We start from the raw sequence: 15,128 nt of genomic DNA, 5'->3' as shown, positions 1-15,128 counted from the left end.
TGGCCAGGCCAAAGAGGGAAATTGACCTGGTTATTTGGCATGGTATCTCCATGTACCTCCATTCACCCTTTCTGCTATTCTCCACAGGGTCGAACGGCTGCCCTCCTACTGATCTTCGCCCTGGTGACCTTCCTTATAATTTTGAGTTCAAATAACTATGAGGAACCGTTCAACTACAAGGATCTGAAAATCAAACATCACAATCCGTCGAATATTAGAAAATGGGAGCTTCAAGATAGCTACATCCCTGTGTCTGGAAACAAGGTGAGATATGAAGACGTCTCCCATTGTAGATGTTTTTGGGTGACGTATTAAAAATCCAATGGGTTTGCAGTCCATGGAGGTCCATCCAATACCTTCAAAGTATAAAGTTTTACTAAAAACATCCAGGCCTCACTCCAGAGATCTGCACAGTCTTCTCGAAGGGTGGCCTTACATCCACACCTTTGACAGAAATGAATTACCTTGGTCATAAAATCTGTTGTACTTGACTAAAAAAAATTAAAAAAAAATTTTGGCCTCGAGTTGTCATGCTTATTTTACAATGACTTCCGATCTCTTTGTAGACCCTTCACAACAAGTGCGGCAGTTGTGTCCTGGTCACCAGCTCAAGCCATCTGCTTAATACTGGCCTAGGCCCCACGATTGACCAGTCAGAGTGCGTCATCCGCATGAACGATGCCCCCACCACGGGCTACGAAAAAGACGTGGGCAACAAGACGACCTTCAGAGTGGTCGCACACTCCAGCGTGTACCGGGTACTGCGGCGACCTCAAGAATTCTTGAGCCGTGCTCCAGGTCAGACCCTCATATTCTGGGGGCCTCCCATTAAGATGCAGAAGAACAGCAAAGCTAACCTGTACCATATCATCCAGCGAGCCAGCTCCGCATTCCCCAACATGACCGCTTTAGTTGTGTCTCCTCAGAACATGGCGCGATTCGATGAGCTTTTTCAGGCAGAAACAGGAAGAGACAGGTAAAAAAATATATATATAATACCTAGAAAATGGTAATGTAGAATTAATATACAGTACAGACCAAAAGTTTGGGCACACCTTCTCATTCAAAGAGTTTTCTTTATTTTTATGACTATGAAAATTGTAGATTCACACTGAAGGCATCAAAACTATGAATTAACACATGTGGAATTATATACATAACAAACAAGTGTGAAACAACTGAAAATATGTCATATTCTAGGTTCTTCAAAGTAGCCACCTTTTGCTTTGATTACTGCTTTGCACACTCTTGGCATTCTCTTGATGAGCTTCAAGAAGTAGTCCCCTGAAATGGTTTTCACTTCACAGGTGTGCCCTGTCAGGTTTAATAAGTGGGATTTCTTGCCTTATAAATGGGGTTGGGACCATCAGTGGCGTTGAGGAGAAGTCAGGTGGATACACAGCTGATAGTCCTACTGAATAGACTGTTAGAATTTGTATTATGGCAAGAAAAAAGCAGCTAAGTAAAGAGAAACGAGTGGCCATCATTACTTTAAGAAATGAAGGTCAGTCAGTCAGCCGAAAATTTGGGAAAACTTTGAAAGTAAGGGCTATTTCACCATGAAGTAGAGTGATGGGGTGCTGCGCCAGATGACCTGGCCTCCACAGTCACCGGACCTGAAACCAATCGAGATGGTTTGGGGTGAGCTGGACCGCAGAGTGAAGGCAAAAGGGCCAACAAGTGCTAAGCATCTCTGGGAACTCCTTCAAGACTGTTGGAAGACCATTTCAGGGGACTACCTCTTGAAGCTCATCAAGAGAATGCCAAGAGTGTGCAAAGCAGTAATCAAAGCAAAAGGTGGCTACTTTGAAGAACCTAGAATATGACATATTTTCAGTTGTTTCACACTTGTTTGTTATGTATATAATTCCACATGTGTTAATTCATAGTTTTGATGCCTTCATAGTCATGAAAATAAAGAAAACTCTTTGAATGAGAAGGTGTGTCCAAACTTTTGGTCTGTACTGTATATCAAGGTTCCACTGTCTCCAAAACAGGGATTGATGGTTAGCCAGTCACGCAAGTCCCAAATTTGAAGGGCCTGTCCCTAATTTTCAGAGGCAATCCTGGCAAATTTGGGTTGTGCTGGGTCAAAAATGGATGGGACTTATGTAAGCCCCAGTTAATATAGGCAGTCTCAGGGCGGGGTTTAAATGCCCCAAATTTACCAACCAGAATGTTGATACTGCATGTTGTTGGTGAGCATAGCTGGCCATGGTGCATGCCTGCACGCTTTCTGCGGACTGCATCATGCCGGCAAAAAATCCTTATATTTGGGACCAATCCCCAGCACCCTCAGTGTAAAGACAACTTAGGGAAGCTGACTTTATAAGTACATTGTTTTTCTGTTCCCAAAGTGAAAAGGGTTGTCCAGTAGGATAAATGGGGCACAATGAGTTAAAAAAATAAAAATTGCATTACTCACCGATCCACAGCCACTGCTTTTCCTAACACTTCCCAATTCCCCTGCTGGTCTCTACATCTTGGTCCCTGACCACTCAATCAGCGATACAGCATGATGCTATCCAATCAGTGCTGCCAGTGTCAGACTGTGCAGGTACCCATACTTAACTAGTAACACCCATCTGGACCTTTATTGCAGACTGCTGGCCATTCATTCATAAACTTTTTGTAGGAATAATAGAGGAATGGCACAATAGTTATATGAAAAGATGCTCCTGAATTAAAGGCGGAATGCAAGTAGTTACATGTCAGGAGAGGAGACAACTTCTCGTTAAAGGTGTTGTCCAGCAATTTTTATTTTGTATTTAAATTTGCATCCCACTTGTGGGAAAAATCCATAATCGCTCACTTTTTGCTGCTCTGTTCCGGCTCCTGGGCTCACTCTCCTGGTTCCCATCTGTCAAATTCTGCCGCATGCATCACCGTAGCCAATGACTGGCCTCAGTGGTAACATGTCCCAGCGGTGACGTGCTGCTTGAAGATATGCCACTACTGAGGCCAATGATTGGCTGCAGCAGTCATACTTCCATCAACTAACTATCCCCTATACTGCCTGACGTGCTCTGACAGATGGCTGGCTACAGAGGCATTGCATTGCTTCTATGCGATAATTATTCTAAAGGAAGCACCATACACCGCCATATGGTGTGTCTTCATCTATACAGTATGGAGCAACAGTGCCTCCATACAGCCTCCTGCGCACGCACCCTGTTGCATAGGTGTCATCAGAAATGAAATGTAAATGATCAAAGTTTGGGATTTTTTGTTTCAAGGATGATAGCCAGAAGACCCCCCCCCTCCCCCCCCCCCAGATTAAGAGGGTGCGGTAAACATCTCAGAATCTGGCAAAACTCAGGCATCCATTACTATCACTGGTAACCCACCAATTTCAATAGGTGTCGTGTAATACAACTGGCTTTACCTGTAATGCCGGTCTATACCGTACTGTGTTGTCTATACCTGTACTGTCAGTCTATTGCGGCATTAATTATATTTGCACCTTTGAAAGATGAAAGACCAGCAGTACTACCCCACCCACACACGAGTGCACCCATATAACAGATTTTCGGTGACAACTAATGTATTGTTTTCCCGCAGGAAGAAGTCCCATTCGTGGCTGAGCACAGGTTGGTTTACCATGGTCATTGCAGTGGAGCTGTGTAACAAAGTCCACGTGTACGGCATGGTGCCCCCCAACTACTGCAGGTAATGGCGCCCTTGTAGTGTCAGATTACCCTTGGGTTAATGTCAGGTTTCAGCTGTGACCTCAGGGTAGATTTATACTGTAGATGTCAACTACTATACAAGCCACCATACTGGAGCTGTAGACACCGTAGAGCAGCAAAGATTTACAGAAGCCAATATTCATAGAGGTGCATGGAGGAAAAGACCGGGCAGTCACTTGCATACAGGGGGCCGGGGTGGTGTGAGCAGCCGTTCATGGGCATGTACTGTATTTTAATCAGTGCATCACCCTTGGCTGGTAGGGATCATGACAGCAGGTATAGGTGTGTTATAAAGTGTATCCTTTACACCACACATTATACAGTAATCTGATGGTGGAAAAAAAACCTGTCCCATTGCATTCCAGGAACTTCTAGGCCATGAACACTTTTGGAGGTATTATTGCATTGTACTCATTTTGAGCTAAAAATCATTTGGTCTTTATTAAAAATGTTGAGCCCCTTTCTCTGTACAGCCTTGAGATTCTCTAGTAGCAGGCTCTGTATTTTTACTGTTTCCTGTCAGGCAGCTCAGCTGACGGCTCCTTATCTTTGACCTTATAAACACTCATTATACCTCAATTCTTATCTTACTAATAAGGATGTGACTTAAATAAGTGTTTAATAATTTAGAGATAAGATTTATTAGATGACCGGCACAAAGAGAAAGTAGGATTTACACAGCTAGACAAGCAGTCATTTGTGACAGAACGGCTGAATATTTTTAATAAAGACCAATTGAAAAAATAATTTTTAGCCCAAAATGAGTAAAATGCAAATCTTGAAAAAAATGAAAATTTGCCCGTGAAGGTGTACATAGCCTTTAAAGAGGTTGTCCGGGTTCAGAGCTGGACCCGGACATACCTCCATTTTCACCCTGGCAGTCCCCCTGACTGGAGCATCGGAGCAGTTCATGCTCCGATGCTCTCCTTTCACCTGCGCGATTAAAGGCATTTTTTGAAGATCCGGTGACGTACCGGGGCTCTCCATGGGGCTGCCAGGAAGCCCGGTGACGTCACCGGCACTGATGGACGGGATTTAGCACTGCCCTAGCCAGTAAAACGGCTAGGGCAGCGCTAAAGCCCGCCCATCAGAGCCGGTGACGTCACTGACCACACTGACGGGCGGTGTTTTATTGAAAACGAAAGAGACCTTGCCCTGCGCGATTTAGCGCAGGGCAAGGGAGCGCATCGGAGCATTAGCTAGCCTCAGGGGGGCTGCCTGGGTGAAAATAAGGGTATGTCCGGGTTCAGCTCTGAACCCGGACAACCCCTTTAAGCTTTTAGGAACGTGTCAGTCTAAAATCTTGCTGTTTCCAATAGCAATCAGCAGACTAGTAAGGGGTTATTTATCATTCTCATCCGTCTTTTAGAGTGCAATTAGACTGGTGCAGTGGATTAGCCTGCCAAGTATTTTGCATAGCTTTTATAAAGAGTCACACAGCAGGTGATAGAATTAGGTGAGTTATCATTTTATACATCAGCGCTCAGGTGGATCGCGTGCAATCAGACTACTCGTTGGCCGGCTAACAAATGAGTTTATCTTTGTGAAAAGGAGCATACCTTTGAAATAAAACTGTTGCACAAAAAGCTGACGTACAAGACCACGCCAACCCATACTATAAAAGGCGCACCTGCTTAAATAAAGCTGAAAAGAAAAACATCACTCAACCAGCCACACCCACAAAATCTGCTCACACCTTGAAATTGCCTGACAAGTCTAAAAAGAATCCAACACAAGTGCATTGATTAGTAAATGTGGCTAAGGCCGAATGCACACGGCCGTGTGCATTCGGTCTAAAGCAAATAGACAAAAGAAAAATTACACAAAAACAGGGGAAAACCACTATAATAAATGACCCCCAGTGACGGTCACTCTGGTCTATAATACAGGCTGTAATTCCAGTGTAGTATAAGTTACTCTGACCTTTTATGTAGAATACATAGTAACATAGTACATAAGGCCGAAAAAAGACATTTGTCCATCCAGTTCGGCCTGTCATCCTGCAAGTTGATCCAGAGGAAGGCAAAAAAAACCTGTGAGGTAGAAGCCAATTAATATATAATACATTAATATATAAACCCGATAGATGTATAGATAGATATGAGATAGATAGATGATAGATAGATAGATAGATAGATAGATAGATAGATAGATAGATAGATAGATAGATAGAGAGACACCCTATAAATACACACACATTTATCCCAGATGGATTTGGACACTGAGCAACATTTAAGAGCTAAGGGGGACAGTTATCAAGACTGAAGGTTTACGTGCCGATCTTGATCTCTCCACTTTTTGCTTTAGATGCACCGTAATTATTAAGAGGCACGCGCATCTTTGCAGGTCCATGCGACAAACCGGAGATCTACTCTAGACCAGCAAGGGAGCGGGTCTGCATCTCCGCTATAATCTAGGCTAGTTTCCTGGCGTAGATTATAATACATGTGAAGGACCACCGCCTACTCCAGCCCCTTTGTGGCGAGCGGTGAGTAAAACTCCCAAAAAGTAATTTTTTACAACAACAATTCTGGACTATTATCAGCAGTAATACATGAGTAGCACTGCACATAAGGAGTCCAGATCGCCACCTTGTATTTTCCTAAGTTCCTATATTGTTCCTCCCTTCCTCTCCCTATACTGCTTTCAAACACATACATATGCACATTAAATATATATACGCTGTGGGGATTCGCTCTGTTAGATAGGGTAAGCGGACGCAGTACAGAGGAAAAATACAAGTTCTTAACCAAACTTCAGTGTTTATTCACACTTGCGGAAGTTGCACAGAACAACATGTCACTTTGCAGTCTTTCGTGTTAATCCACACACAATGGAAAGTTCATGATGCACAAGTCACCTTGTTGGCAGTAGTCCACAGCAGGCTTTAGGGTGCCTGTTCCCCCTGCACATGGGTCTCAGCCCTCCAGTCCGGCACAAAACCTCAGATCCCAACACTGAGACTCAGCTGCTGAGTGTCACGGACGTTCCCATGGCAGGTACTAGGAGATCAGAGAGACTGGTAACATGTGGGTTAAATTGACAAGTTACTTGTGAATCTTATTGTGTCTGTGTTTTGGTGAACGCCACACCCCTTGCTTAAGGTGTTGCTTGTTGGTAATTTACCTTCCCCACAAGTAGTCGCTTCTCACTCTTGGAGGTGCGGTTCATAGATTTTCTTCCTGTCTTCTTACTAGCTGGTCGGTTGTACTCTGTGGTGCTTCTGGAGTTGCCAGTTTTCTACTTTAATCTAAGTCTTGTCTTTTCTTATTGTATTGTGTTTGTTATATTCCCTGTTTGTATCTGGGCCTGAGACAGAGACTTCAATTCGTCCATCTGGGGAGGAATGGGTTGTCTCTGGTCCTAACCTTATTCCAGAGCCTTATAGGGAAATAAGAGCCTAGGTATCCAGCATATGAATATTCCTACCTTCAAGGTCTATTCATATTGATAGGTAGTTAGGGCCCGGATTAGGGTTGTTTAGGAGGTGACCTGTTCCTTCCCTAGTTTCCAGGCCCAGTTACTGTTCCCCTTCCCTCCTGTGTTCAGTGTGGAGTTTCCACCCCACACTGATCGTGACACTGAGCCCAGCTGCCTATTTAAGGACAGCCAGGTGCTGCCAAAGCCAGGACTGGCACTTAAACTCCAGTCCGGTATTTGACCTCACCTGGCTGGAAACCAGCCCAGCCGCACATGTTGGGAGGAAAATACCTGCCTTCTCAGACAAAACCCCTCGCTGTGTCACAACACACACACTGTGATCACCTATGTACACAATACACACATACATGCACAATACACATACCTTTCATGACTTACTTGCCCTCTTCTGTACATTGCTGCTTGGATCAAGTTACAACAGTCAGAAAGATCTCACTGCTGTAACTTAAAGGAACACAAAAAGGAGACAGAAGGCAGGATCGGCAGACACCCTCATCCTGTGTCCTCTGCACAGGCCTATCCAACTATGCCATGGGAAATTGACAACTTACAGCAGCATAAGAAAGAAGGATTATATGACAGAAGTGATACCGTCTTGTAAATGCTAAATGATGTAATTGAGCTAGATGTAACTGCATCTCTATACAAATGAATGTATTTTATAACCCATAGGTTTATTTAGCATTATATCGCATTAGATGATAACAGCATTTGAAGTCATTAGGCGGTGACGGGGCCAGGTATGGCTTTCGGACCAAGTTCCATGCTTTCAATGATCGATATCCAGTCTTCATCATGACACCACTGGTCTTAATAACAAATCATGTTGAGGTGATGATAGCAGATTTATTTTTCTATTTCCAGTAAACAGCAGCACAAGATGCCATATCACTACTACGAGCCAAAGGGTCCAGATGAGTGCACCACCTACATTCAGAATGAACGCGGGCAAAGAGGCAATCACCACCGCTTCATCACGGAGAAACTGGTTTTTGCCCGCTGGGCACCTGTATATAACATCTCCTTCTCCCACCCTGAGTGGTTCAAAGATCCAGACAACTAAAATAGTGGTGTTTGTGTCCTGTCTGTCCCACTTCACTGGTCTCCCGCTGTGGAATGAAGTCCTTTAGACAAAACTGGGTCTAGAAAGGACGTAAAAGACAGTACGTGTCACCAAGTAAGATGTCTGAACGATGGACCCGGTGGTTTTGTGTAGGCTGGTCCATGGGCAACACATACAGAGCTATGGAAAACTGCCTATGCCTGTGAAATCGGAATGGGCTTGGCTCTCTTTCACGCAGCGGATTACCCGCACGGCATCCGCGTGTGTGAAAGAGCCCCAAGCGTTGCTTTCTTCTGGTCCTCAAATATGGACAGTTCGAGGCTTAGGACTAGGTCCGGTCATTTCTGAAATGCTGAATGGTCATACAGATGGTAGTATAAGCTTTGACAGTGTGTACATCCTAAAATGAGAGATCTACTCACCTTCACTGATCAAGATCTTACCTTAAGAACATACTTGATGGAGGCTTGACTGCCACGGACCTGTGAAGAGCGCAAAGATTTGAGGCCCATGTGTGAAGTTCTTGAGTAGATACACGTTCACATGTGCCACAGACACTTGCATTCCCCCCACAGGTTGAAGCACAATTCCCTTCAGCTCCATACGTCCCAACCTGTGGAGACATTTTGCTGTAGCTCAGGTGTCCTCCATATCGTCATGTCTGGTTTCCCAGGCCCATTACTCAAAAGGATGCTCACCTAAACATAGATTTTCCTTTGCGCCAACTGCACATTAAAAGAATATTTTCTATATTGGTCAAGACAGGTAATGGTTACATACAAGGTCTGTGGATGCTACATACCAAAGTGGCTTGTATGCGCGAGACGTGAACTTTGGAAATATAGGGTGGTGCTGGTAAACTGCTCGGTAATGTATGGATGTTTCATACTGTGTGTAATATACATGATTGCAGTTTTTTTTCCAGCCGTGTCTAACTTATCTTGGTTTTTGCAAACACGTTGGCTTGAGCCTGGGTGGTGAGACTGCCAGGGCGTTGGGTTTAGTATCAGGGTAAGATACATACTTGGTGAGGTCAAATACATCAAGTAAAACTCGTTTATAGGAATTTCCATTCTGTAGGGGCAGGTGTTCGTTTGTTTGACTACAGACGGCTACCTGTGCATGTCATGGCTTTCAAGGGCTTCTTGATGAACGATATTATTTGTACAGAACCCATAATCCATTCACTTGTCGCATGCCATTTGTGGGTTAAAATTTGCGACATTTCCCACAGAAAAAAATGGGGTGCGGAGTGGGAGGGGAAGCGGGCCACCCGGCAGGCCCGTCTCATTTATCATTTTCCACGCCAGTTAATGGCATCACAAATGACTTAAATCTACGCCAGCAATTGAGCTGGCGTAGAGTTAAGTCTGTCACATGGCGTACTGGAGGAAGCGCCAATGATCATATGTGGCCGCTTGGCTGAGAAAAATGATGCTTTGCTATATGCCAATGAGTCTCTAGGAGCAATGGGGGCGTTGTCATTACACCTAGAGGCTCTGCTGCACTTTGATAGACCGGGCTAGACAGTGAGAATGTCGTCACGTCTGGACCTGCCAATCAAAGTGCAGAGGGTGCGGCAGTTGCAGAGAGAGCAGAGCCTCTAGGAGTAACGGCAACGCCCCCGTTGCTCCTAGAAGCTCATTTGCATATATTAAAACATCATTTTTCTCAGCAATGCGGACACATATGAACATGGGACCAACACAGATGCCTTCAGCGGCAAAGTGCACATGTAACAGGTCAGCCAGTGTCATAGGGACAAAACTGCTGACAGATGCCCTTTAAGTCCATGGTGTTCAGTACATTATGCGGTCAGTGCAACTAATGCTATACCTTAAGTCATGGAGAGATCCTCTTATACAGACATTACTTCTAATCCACACATTTGAGGGGCTGCGTCTGATGACGGCACCCAACTGTGCATGGGGGGGGATGGTTGCTGTATGAAAGGGGACTGAGAGACACACAAAAGGAGGCACAGTTCAGGAAATCAGGTTGATGAAGGGCATGTCAACGCCCATCAACCTCCAATGTGCCTATTCTAGAACATAGGCTCTTCTGTACGCAGGCGCTATCGGACAAGACAGGCAGGATCAGGATGGGTACATTACAAAACTGCACCCCTGTCCCTACGTACATGCTGCATATTTTTTACCAACCCGAAAATAATTTGTTCTAAAATTGTGTGTTGTGAATCTACCATGGAGATATGTAATTGCCTGCGTGCAGTTTAGTAGAAATGGGATGTCCGATCTGTGCCAAATAAGCGGTTTGCCCCGAGGTTTGAATGTCAATGTACGTCTATACGGTATAGTTAAAGGAACGCCAATCCTAAAGTCGGCCACTTACGGTATATAGGCCAGCGTGTGTAAAGGGCTGCGGATTTCTATCACTGATAATCAGATGGTCGGAAGGAAGTACAGACAGATAAGTGCGATAACGTAGTGAGTGGGTCGGTGGGAGGGGTGACGGGCAGACATTTCGTTGACATCTTTAAAGGGGTTTCCCGAGATTTTAATACTGATGACCTATCCTCTAAAGCAGGGATGCCCAACCTTCGGCCCTCCAGCTGTTGTAAAACTGCAACTCCCACCATGCCCTGCTGTAGGCTGATAGCTGTAGGCAGTCTGGGCATGCTGGGAGTTGTAGTTTTGCAACAGCTGGAGGGCTGCAGGTTGGCCATCCCTGCACTAGAGAGTGTATGATCAGCTTCAGAGCGAACCCATGGTTTCTGAAATAGCTGCTTACAGACACCAGATAGCATTTAAAGGAGTTCTCCGGGATATTCATATTGACGACTTATCCTTAGGATAGATCATCAATATGAGATCGGCAGGGGGTCCGACCTAACGCCCCCCCCCCCCCCCCCCCCCCGATTAGCACAGCAGTGTACATTGTGAGGGATGATGATAGGCGTACGTCTATATGTGAAGGAGGATGATAGGTGTACGTCTATATGTGAGGGAGGATGATGGGTGTACGTCTATGTGAGGGAGGATGATAGGTGTACGTCTATATGTGAGGGATGATGATAGGTGTACGTCTATATGTGAGGGAGGATGATAGGCGTACGTCTATATGTGAGGGAGGATGATAGGCGTACGTCTATATGTGAGGGAGGATAATAGGTGTACGTCTACAGGGAGTGCAGAATTATTAGGCAAGTTGTATTTTTGAGGATTAATTTTATTATTGAACAACAACCATGTTCTCAATGAACCCAAAAAACTCATTAATATCAAAGCTGAATATTTTTGGACGTAGTTTTTAGTTTGTTTTTAGTTTTAGCTATTTTAGGGGGATATCTGTGTGTGCAGGTGACTATTACTGTGCATAATTATTAGGCAACTTAACAAAAAACAAATATATACCCATTTCAATTATTTATTTTTACCAGTGAAACCAATATAACATCTCAACATTCACAAATATACATTTCTGACATTCAAAAACAAAACAAAAACAAATCAGTGACCAATATAGCCACCTTTCTTTGCAAGGACACTCAAAAGCCTGCCATCCATGGATTCTGTCAGTGTTTTGATCTGTTCACCATCAACATTGCGTGCAGCAGCAACCACAGCCTCCCAGACACTGTTCAGAGAGGTGTACTGTTTTCCCTCCTTGTAAATCTCACATTTGATGATGGACCACAGGTTCTCAATGGGGTTCAGATCAGGTGAACAAGGAGGCCATGTCATTAGATTTTCTTCTTTTATACCCTTTCTTGCCAGCCACGCTGTGGAGTACTTGGACGTGTGTGATGGAGCATTGTCCTGCATGAAAATAATGTTTTTCTTGAAGGATGCAGACTTCTTCCTGTACCACTGCTTGAAGAAGGTGTCTTCCAGAAACTGGCAGTAGGACTGGGAGTTGAGCTTGACTCCATCCTCAACCCGAAAAGGCCCCACAAGCTCATCTTTGATGATACCAGCCCAAACCAGTACTCCACCTCCACCTTGCTGGCGTCTGAGTCGGATTGGAGCTCTCTGCCCTTTACCAATCCAGCCACGGGCCCATCCATCTGGCCCATCAAGACTCACTCTCATTTCATCAGTCCATAAAACCTTAGAAAAATCAGTCTTGATGTTTCAGCTTGTGTGTCTTGTTCAGTGGTGGTCGTCTTTCAGCCTTTCTTACCTTGGCCATGTCTCTGAGTATTGCACACCTTGTGCTTTTGGGCACTCCAGTGATGTTGCAGCTCTGAAATATGGCCAAACTGGTGGCAAGTGGCATCTTGGCAGCTGCACGCTTGACTTTTCTCAGTTCATGGGCAGTTATTTTGCACCTTGGTTTTTCCACACGCTTCTTGCGACCCTGTTGACTATTTTGAATGAAACGCTTGATTGTTCGATGATCACGCTTCAGAAGCTTTGCAATTTTAAGAGTGCTGCATCCCTCTGCAAGATATCTCACTATTTTTGACTTTTCTGAGCCTGTCAAGTCCTTCTTTTGACCCATTTTGCCAAAGGAAAGGAAGTTTCCTAATAATTATGCACACCTAATATAGGGTGTTGATGTCATTAGACCACACCCCTTCTCATTACAGAGATGCACATCACCTAATATGCTTAATTGGTAGTAGGCTTTCGAGCCTATACAGCTTGGAGTAAGACAACATGCATAAAGAGGATGATGTGGTCAAAATACTCATTTGCCTAATAATTCTGCACGCAGTGTATATGTGAGGGAGGATGATAGGCGTACGTCTATATGTGAGGGATGATGATGGGTGTACGTCTATATGTGAAGGATGATGATAGGTGTATGTCTATATGTGAGGGAGGATGATAGGTGTACGTCTATATGTGAGGGATGATGATGGGTGTATGTCTATATGTGAGGGATGATGATAGGCGTACATCTATATGTGAGGGATGATGATGGGTGTACATCTATATGTGAGGGATGATGATGGGTGTACGTCTATATGTGAGGGATGATGATGGGTGTACGTCTATATGTGAGGGAGGATTATAGGCGTACGTCTATATGTGAGGGAGGATGATAGGCGTACGTCTATATGTGAGGGATGATGATGGGTGTACATCTATATGTGAGGGATGATGATAGGCGTACGTCTATATGTGAGGGATGATGATAGGTGTACATTTATATGTGAGGGATGATGATGGGTGTACATCTATATGTGAGGGATGATGATGGGTGTACGTCTATATGTGAGGGAGGATTATAGGCGTACGTCTATATGTGAGGGAGGATGATAGGCGTACGTCTATATGTGAGGGATGATGATAGGTGTACATTTATATGTGAGGGATGATGATGGGTGTACATCTATATGTGAGGGATGATGATAGGCGTACGTCTATATGTGAGGGATGATGATAGGTGTACGTCTATATGTGAGGGAGGATGATAGGTGTACGTCTATATGTGAGGGATGATGATAGGTGTACGTCTATGTGAGGGATGATGATAGGTGTACGTCTATATGTGAGGGAGGATGATAGGTGTACGTCTATATGTGAGGGATGATGATAGGTGTACGTCTATGTGAGGGAGGATGATGGGCGTACGTCTATATGTTAGGAAGGATGATAGGTGTACGTCTATATGTGAGGGATGATGATAGGTGTACGTCTATATGTGAGGGAGGATGATAGGTGTACGTCTATATGTGAGGGATGATGATAGGTGTACGTCTATGTGAGGGAGGATGACGGGCGTACGTCTATATGTGAGGGAGGATGATAGGTGTACGTCTATATGTGAGGGAGGATGATAGGTGTACGTCTATGTGAGGGAGGATGATGGGCGTACGTCTATATGTGAGGGAGGATGATGGGTGTACGTCTATATGTGAGGGAGGATGATAGGCGTACGTCTATATGTGAGGGAGGATGATGGGCGTACGTCTATATGTGAGGGAGGATGATGGGTGTACGTCTATATGTGAGGGAGGATGATAGGTGTACGTCTATATGTGAAGGAGGATGATAGGCGTACGTCTATATGTGAGGGAGGATGATAGGTGTACGTCTATATGTGAGGGATGATGATAGGTGTACGTCTATATGTGAGGGAGGATGATAGGCGTACGTCTATATGTGAGGGATGATGATGGGTGTACGTCTATATGTGAAGGATGATGATAGGTGTATGTCTATATGTGAGGGAGGATGATAGGTGTACGTCTATATGTGAGGGATGATGATGGGTGTATGTCTATATGTGAGGGATGATGATAGGCGTACATCTATATGTGAGGGATGATGATGGGTGTACGTCTATATGTGAGGGATGATGATGGGTGTACGTCTATATGTGAGGGATGATGATAGGTGTACGTCTATATGTGAGGGAGGATGATAGGTGTACGTCTATATGTGAGGGATGATGATAGGTGTACGTCTATATGTGAGGGAGGATGATAGGTGTACGTCTATATGTGAGGGAGGATGATAGGTGTACGTCTATATGTGAGGGATGATGGGCGTACGTCTATATGTGAGGGAGGATGATAGGTGTACGTCTGTATGTGAGGGAGGATGATAGGTGTACGTCTATATGTGAAGGAGGATGATGGGTGTACGTCTATATGTGAGGGATGATGATGGGCGTACGTCTATATGTGAGGGATGATGATGGGTGTACATCTATATGTGAGGGAGGATGATGGGTGTACGTCTATATGTGAGGGATGATGATGGGTGTACATCTATATGTGAGGGAGGATGATGGGTGTACATCTATATGTGAGGGAGGATGATGGGTGTACGTCTATATGTGAGGGAGGATGATGGGTGTACATCTATATGTGAGGGAGGATGATGGGTGTACATCTATATGTGAGGGAGGATGATGGGTGTACGTCTATATATTAGGGAGGATGATGGGTGTACGTCTATATGTGAGGGAGGATGATGGGTGTACGTCTATATATTAGGGAGGATGATGGGTGTACGTCT

The 15,128-nt window shown here is 44.6% G+C and overlaps 1 protein-coding gene and 1 long non-coding RNA gene across 6 annotated transcripts in view; both read left to right on the top strand.

Annotated features, from left to right (window-relative positions):
* ST6GALNAC6 (ST6 N-acetylgalactosaminide alpha-2,6-sialyltransferase 6) overlaps positions 1-8,947 on the top strand; it is a 51,675-nt gene extending 42,728 nt beyond the window's left edge. For all 4 annotated transcript variants that reach the window (XM_040404974.1, XM_040404972.1, XM_040404971.1 and 1 more), the window contains 4 exons: positions 88-264; positions 567-976; positions 3,562-3,669; positions 7,995-8,947. In XM_040404974.1, the coding sequence (XP_040260908.1) occupies positions 88-264; positions 567-976; positions 3,562-3,669; positions 7,995-8,193 (894 nt within the window). In that variant the 3' untranslated portion in view covers positions 8,194-8,947. The remainder of the gene's footprint in view (positions 1-87; positions 265-566; positions 977-3,561; positions 3,670-7,994) is intronic.
* A 1,336-nt stretch (positions 8,948-10,283) lies between these two features.
* LOC120977175 lies at positions 10,284-13,631 on the top strand. Of its 2 annotated transcripts, none has more exons than XR_005773838.1 (3): positions 10,284-11,140; positions 11,201-11,324; positions 13,177-13,631. It is a non-coding gene; the product is annotated as an uncharacterized LOC120977175 (long non-coding RNA). The 2 variants fall into 2 exon arrangements; XR_005773839.1 differs by lacking the exon at positions 10,284-11,140 and adding an exon at positions 12,898-12,928 and having other exon boundaries at positions 11,183-11,324.
* The last annotated feature ends 1,497 nt before the right edge of the window (positions 13,632-15,128 follow it).

The sequence above is a fragment of the Bufo bufo genome, chromosome 8, assembly GCF_905171765.1.
Source record: "Bufo bufo chromosome 8, aBufBuf1.1, whole genome shotgun sequence".
Lineage (NCBI taxonomy): Eukaryota > Metazoa > Chordata > Amphibia > Anura > Bufonidae > Bufo > Bufo bufo.
The sequence above is the reverse complement of the archived record's forward strand: the minus strand, read 5'-3'. Positions and strand labels throughout refer to the sequence as shown.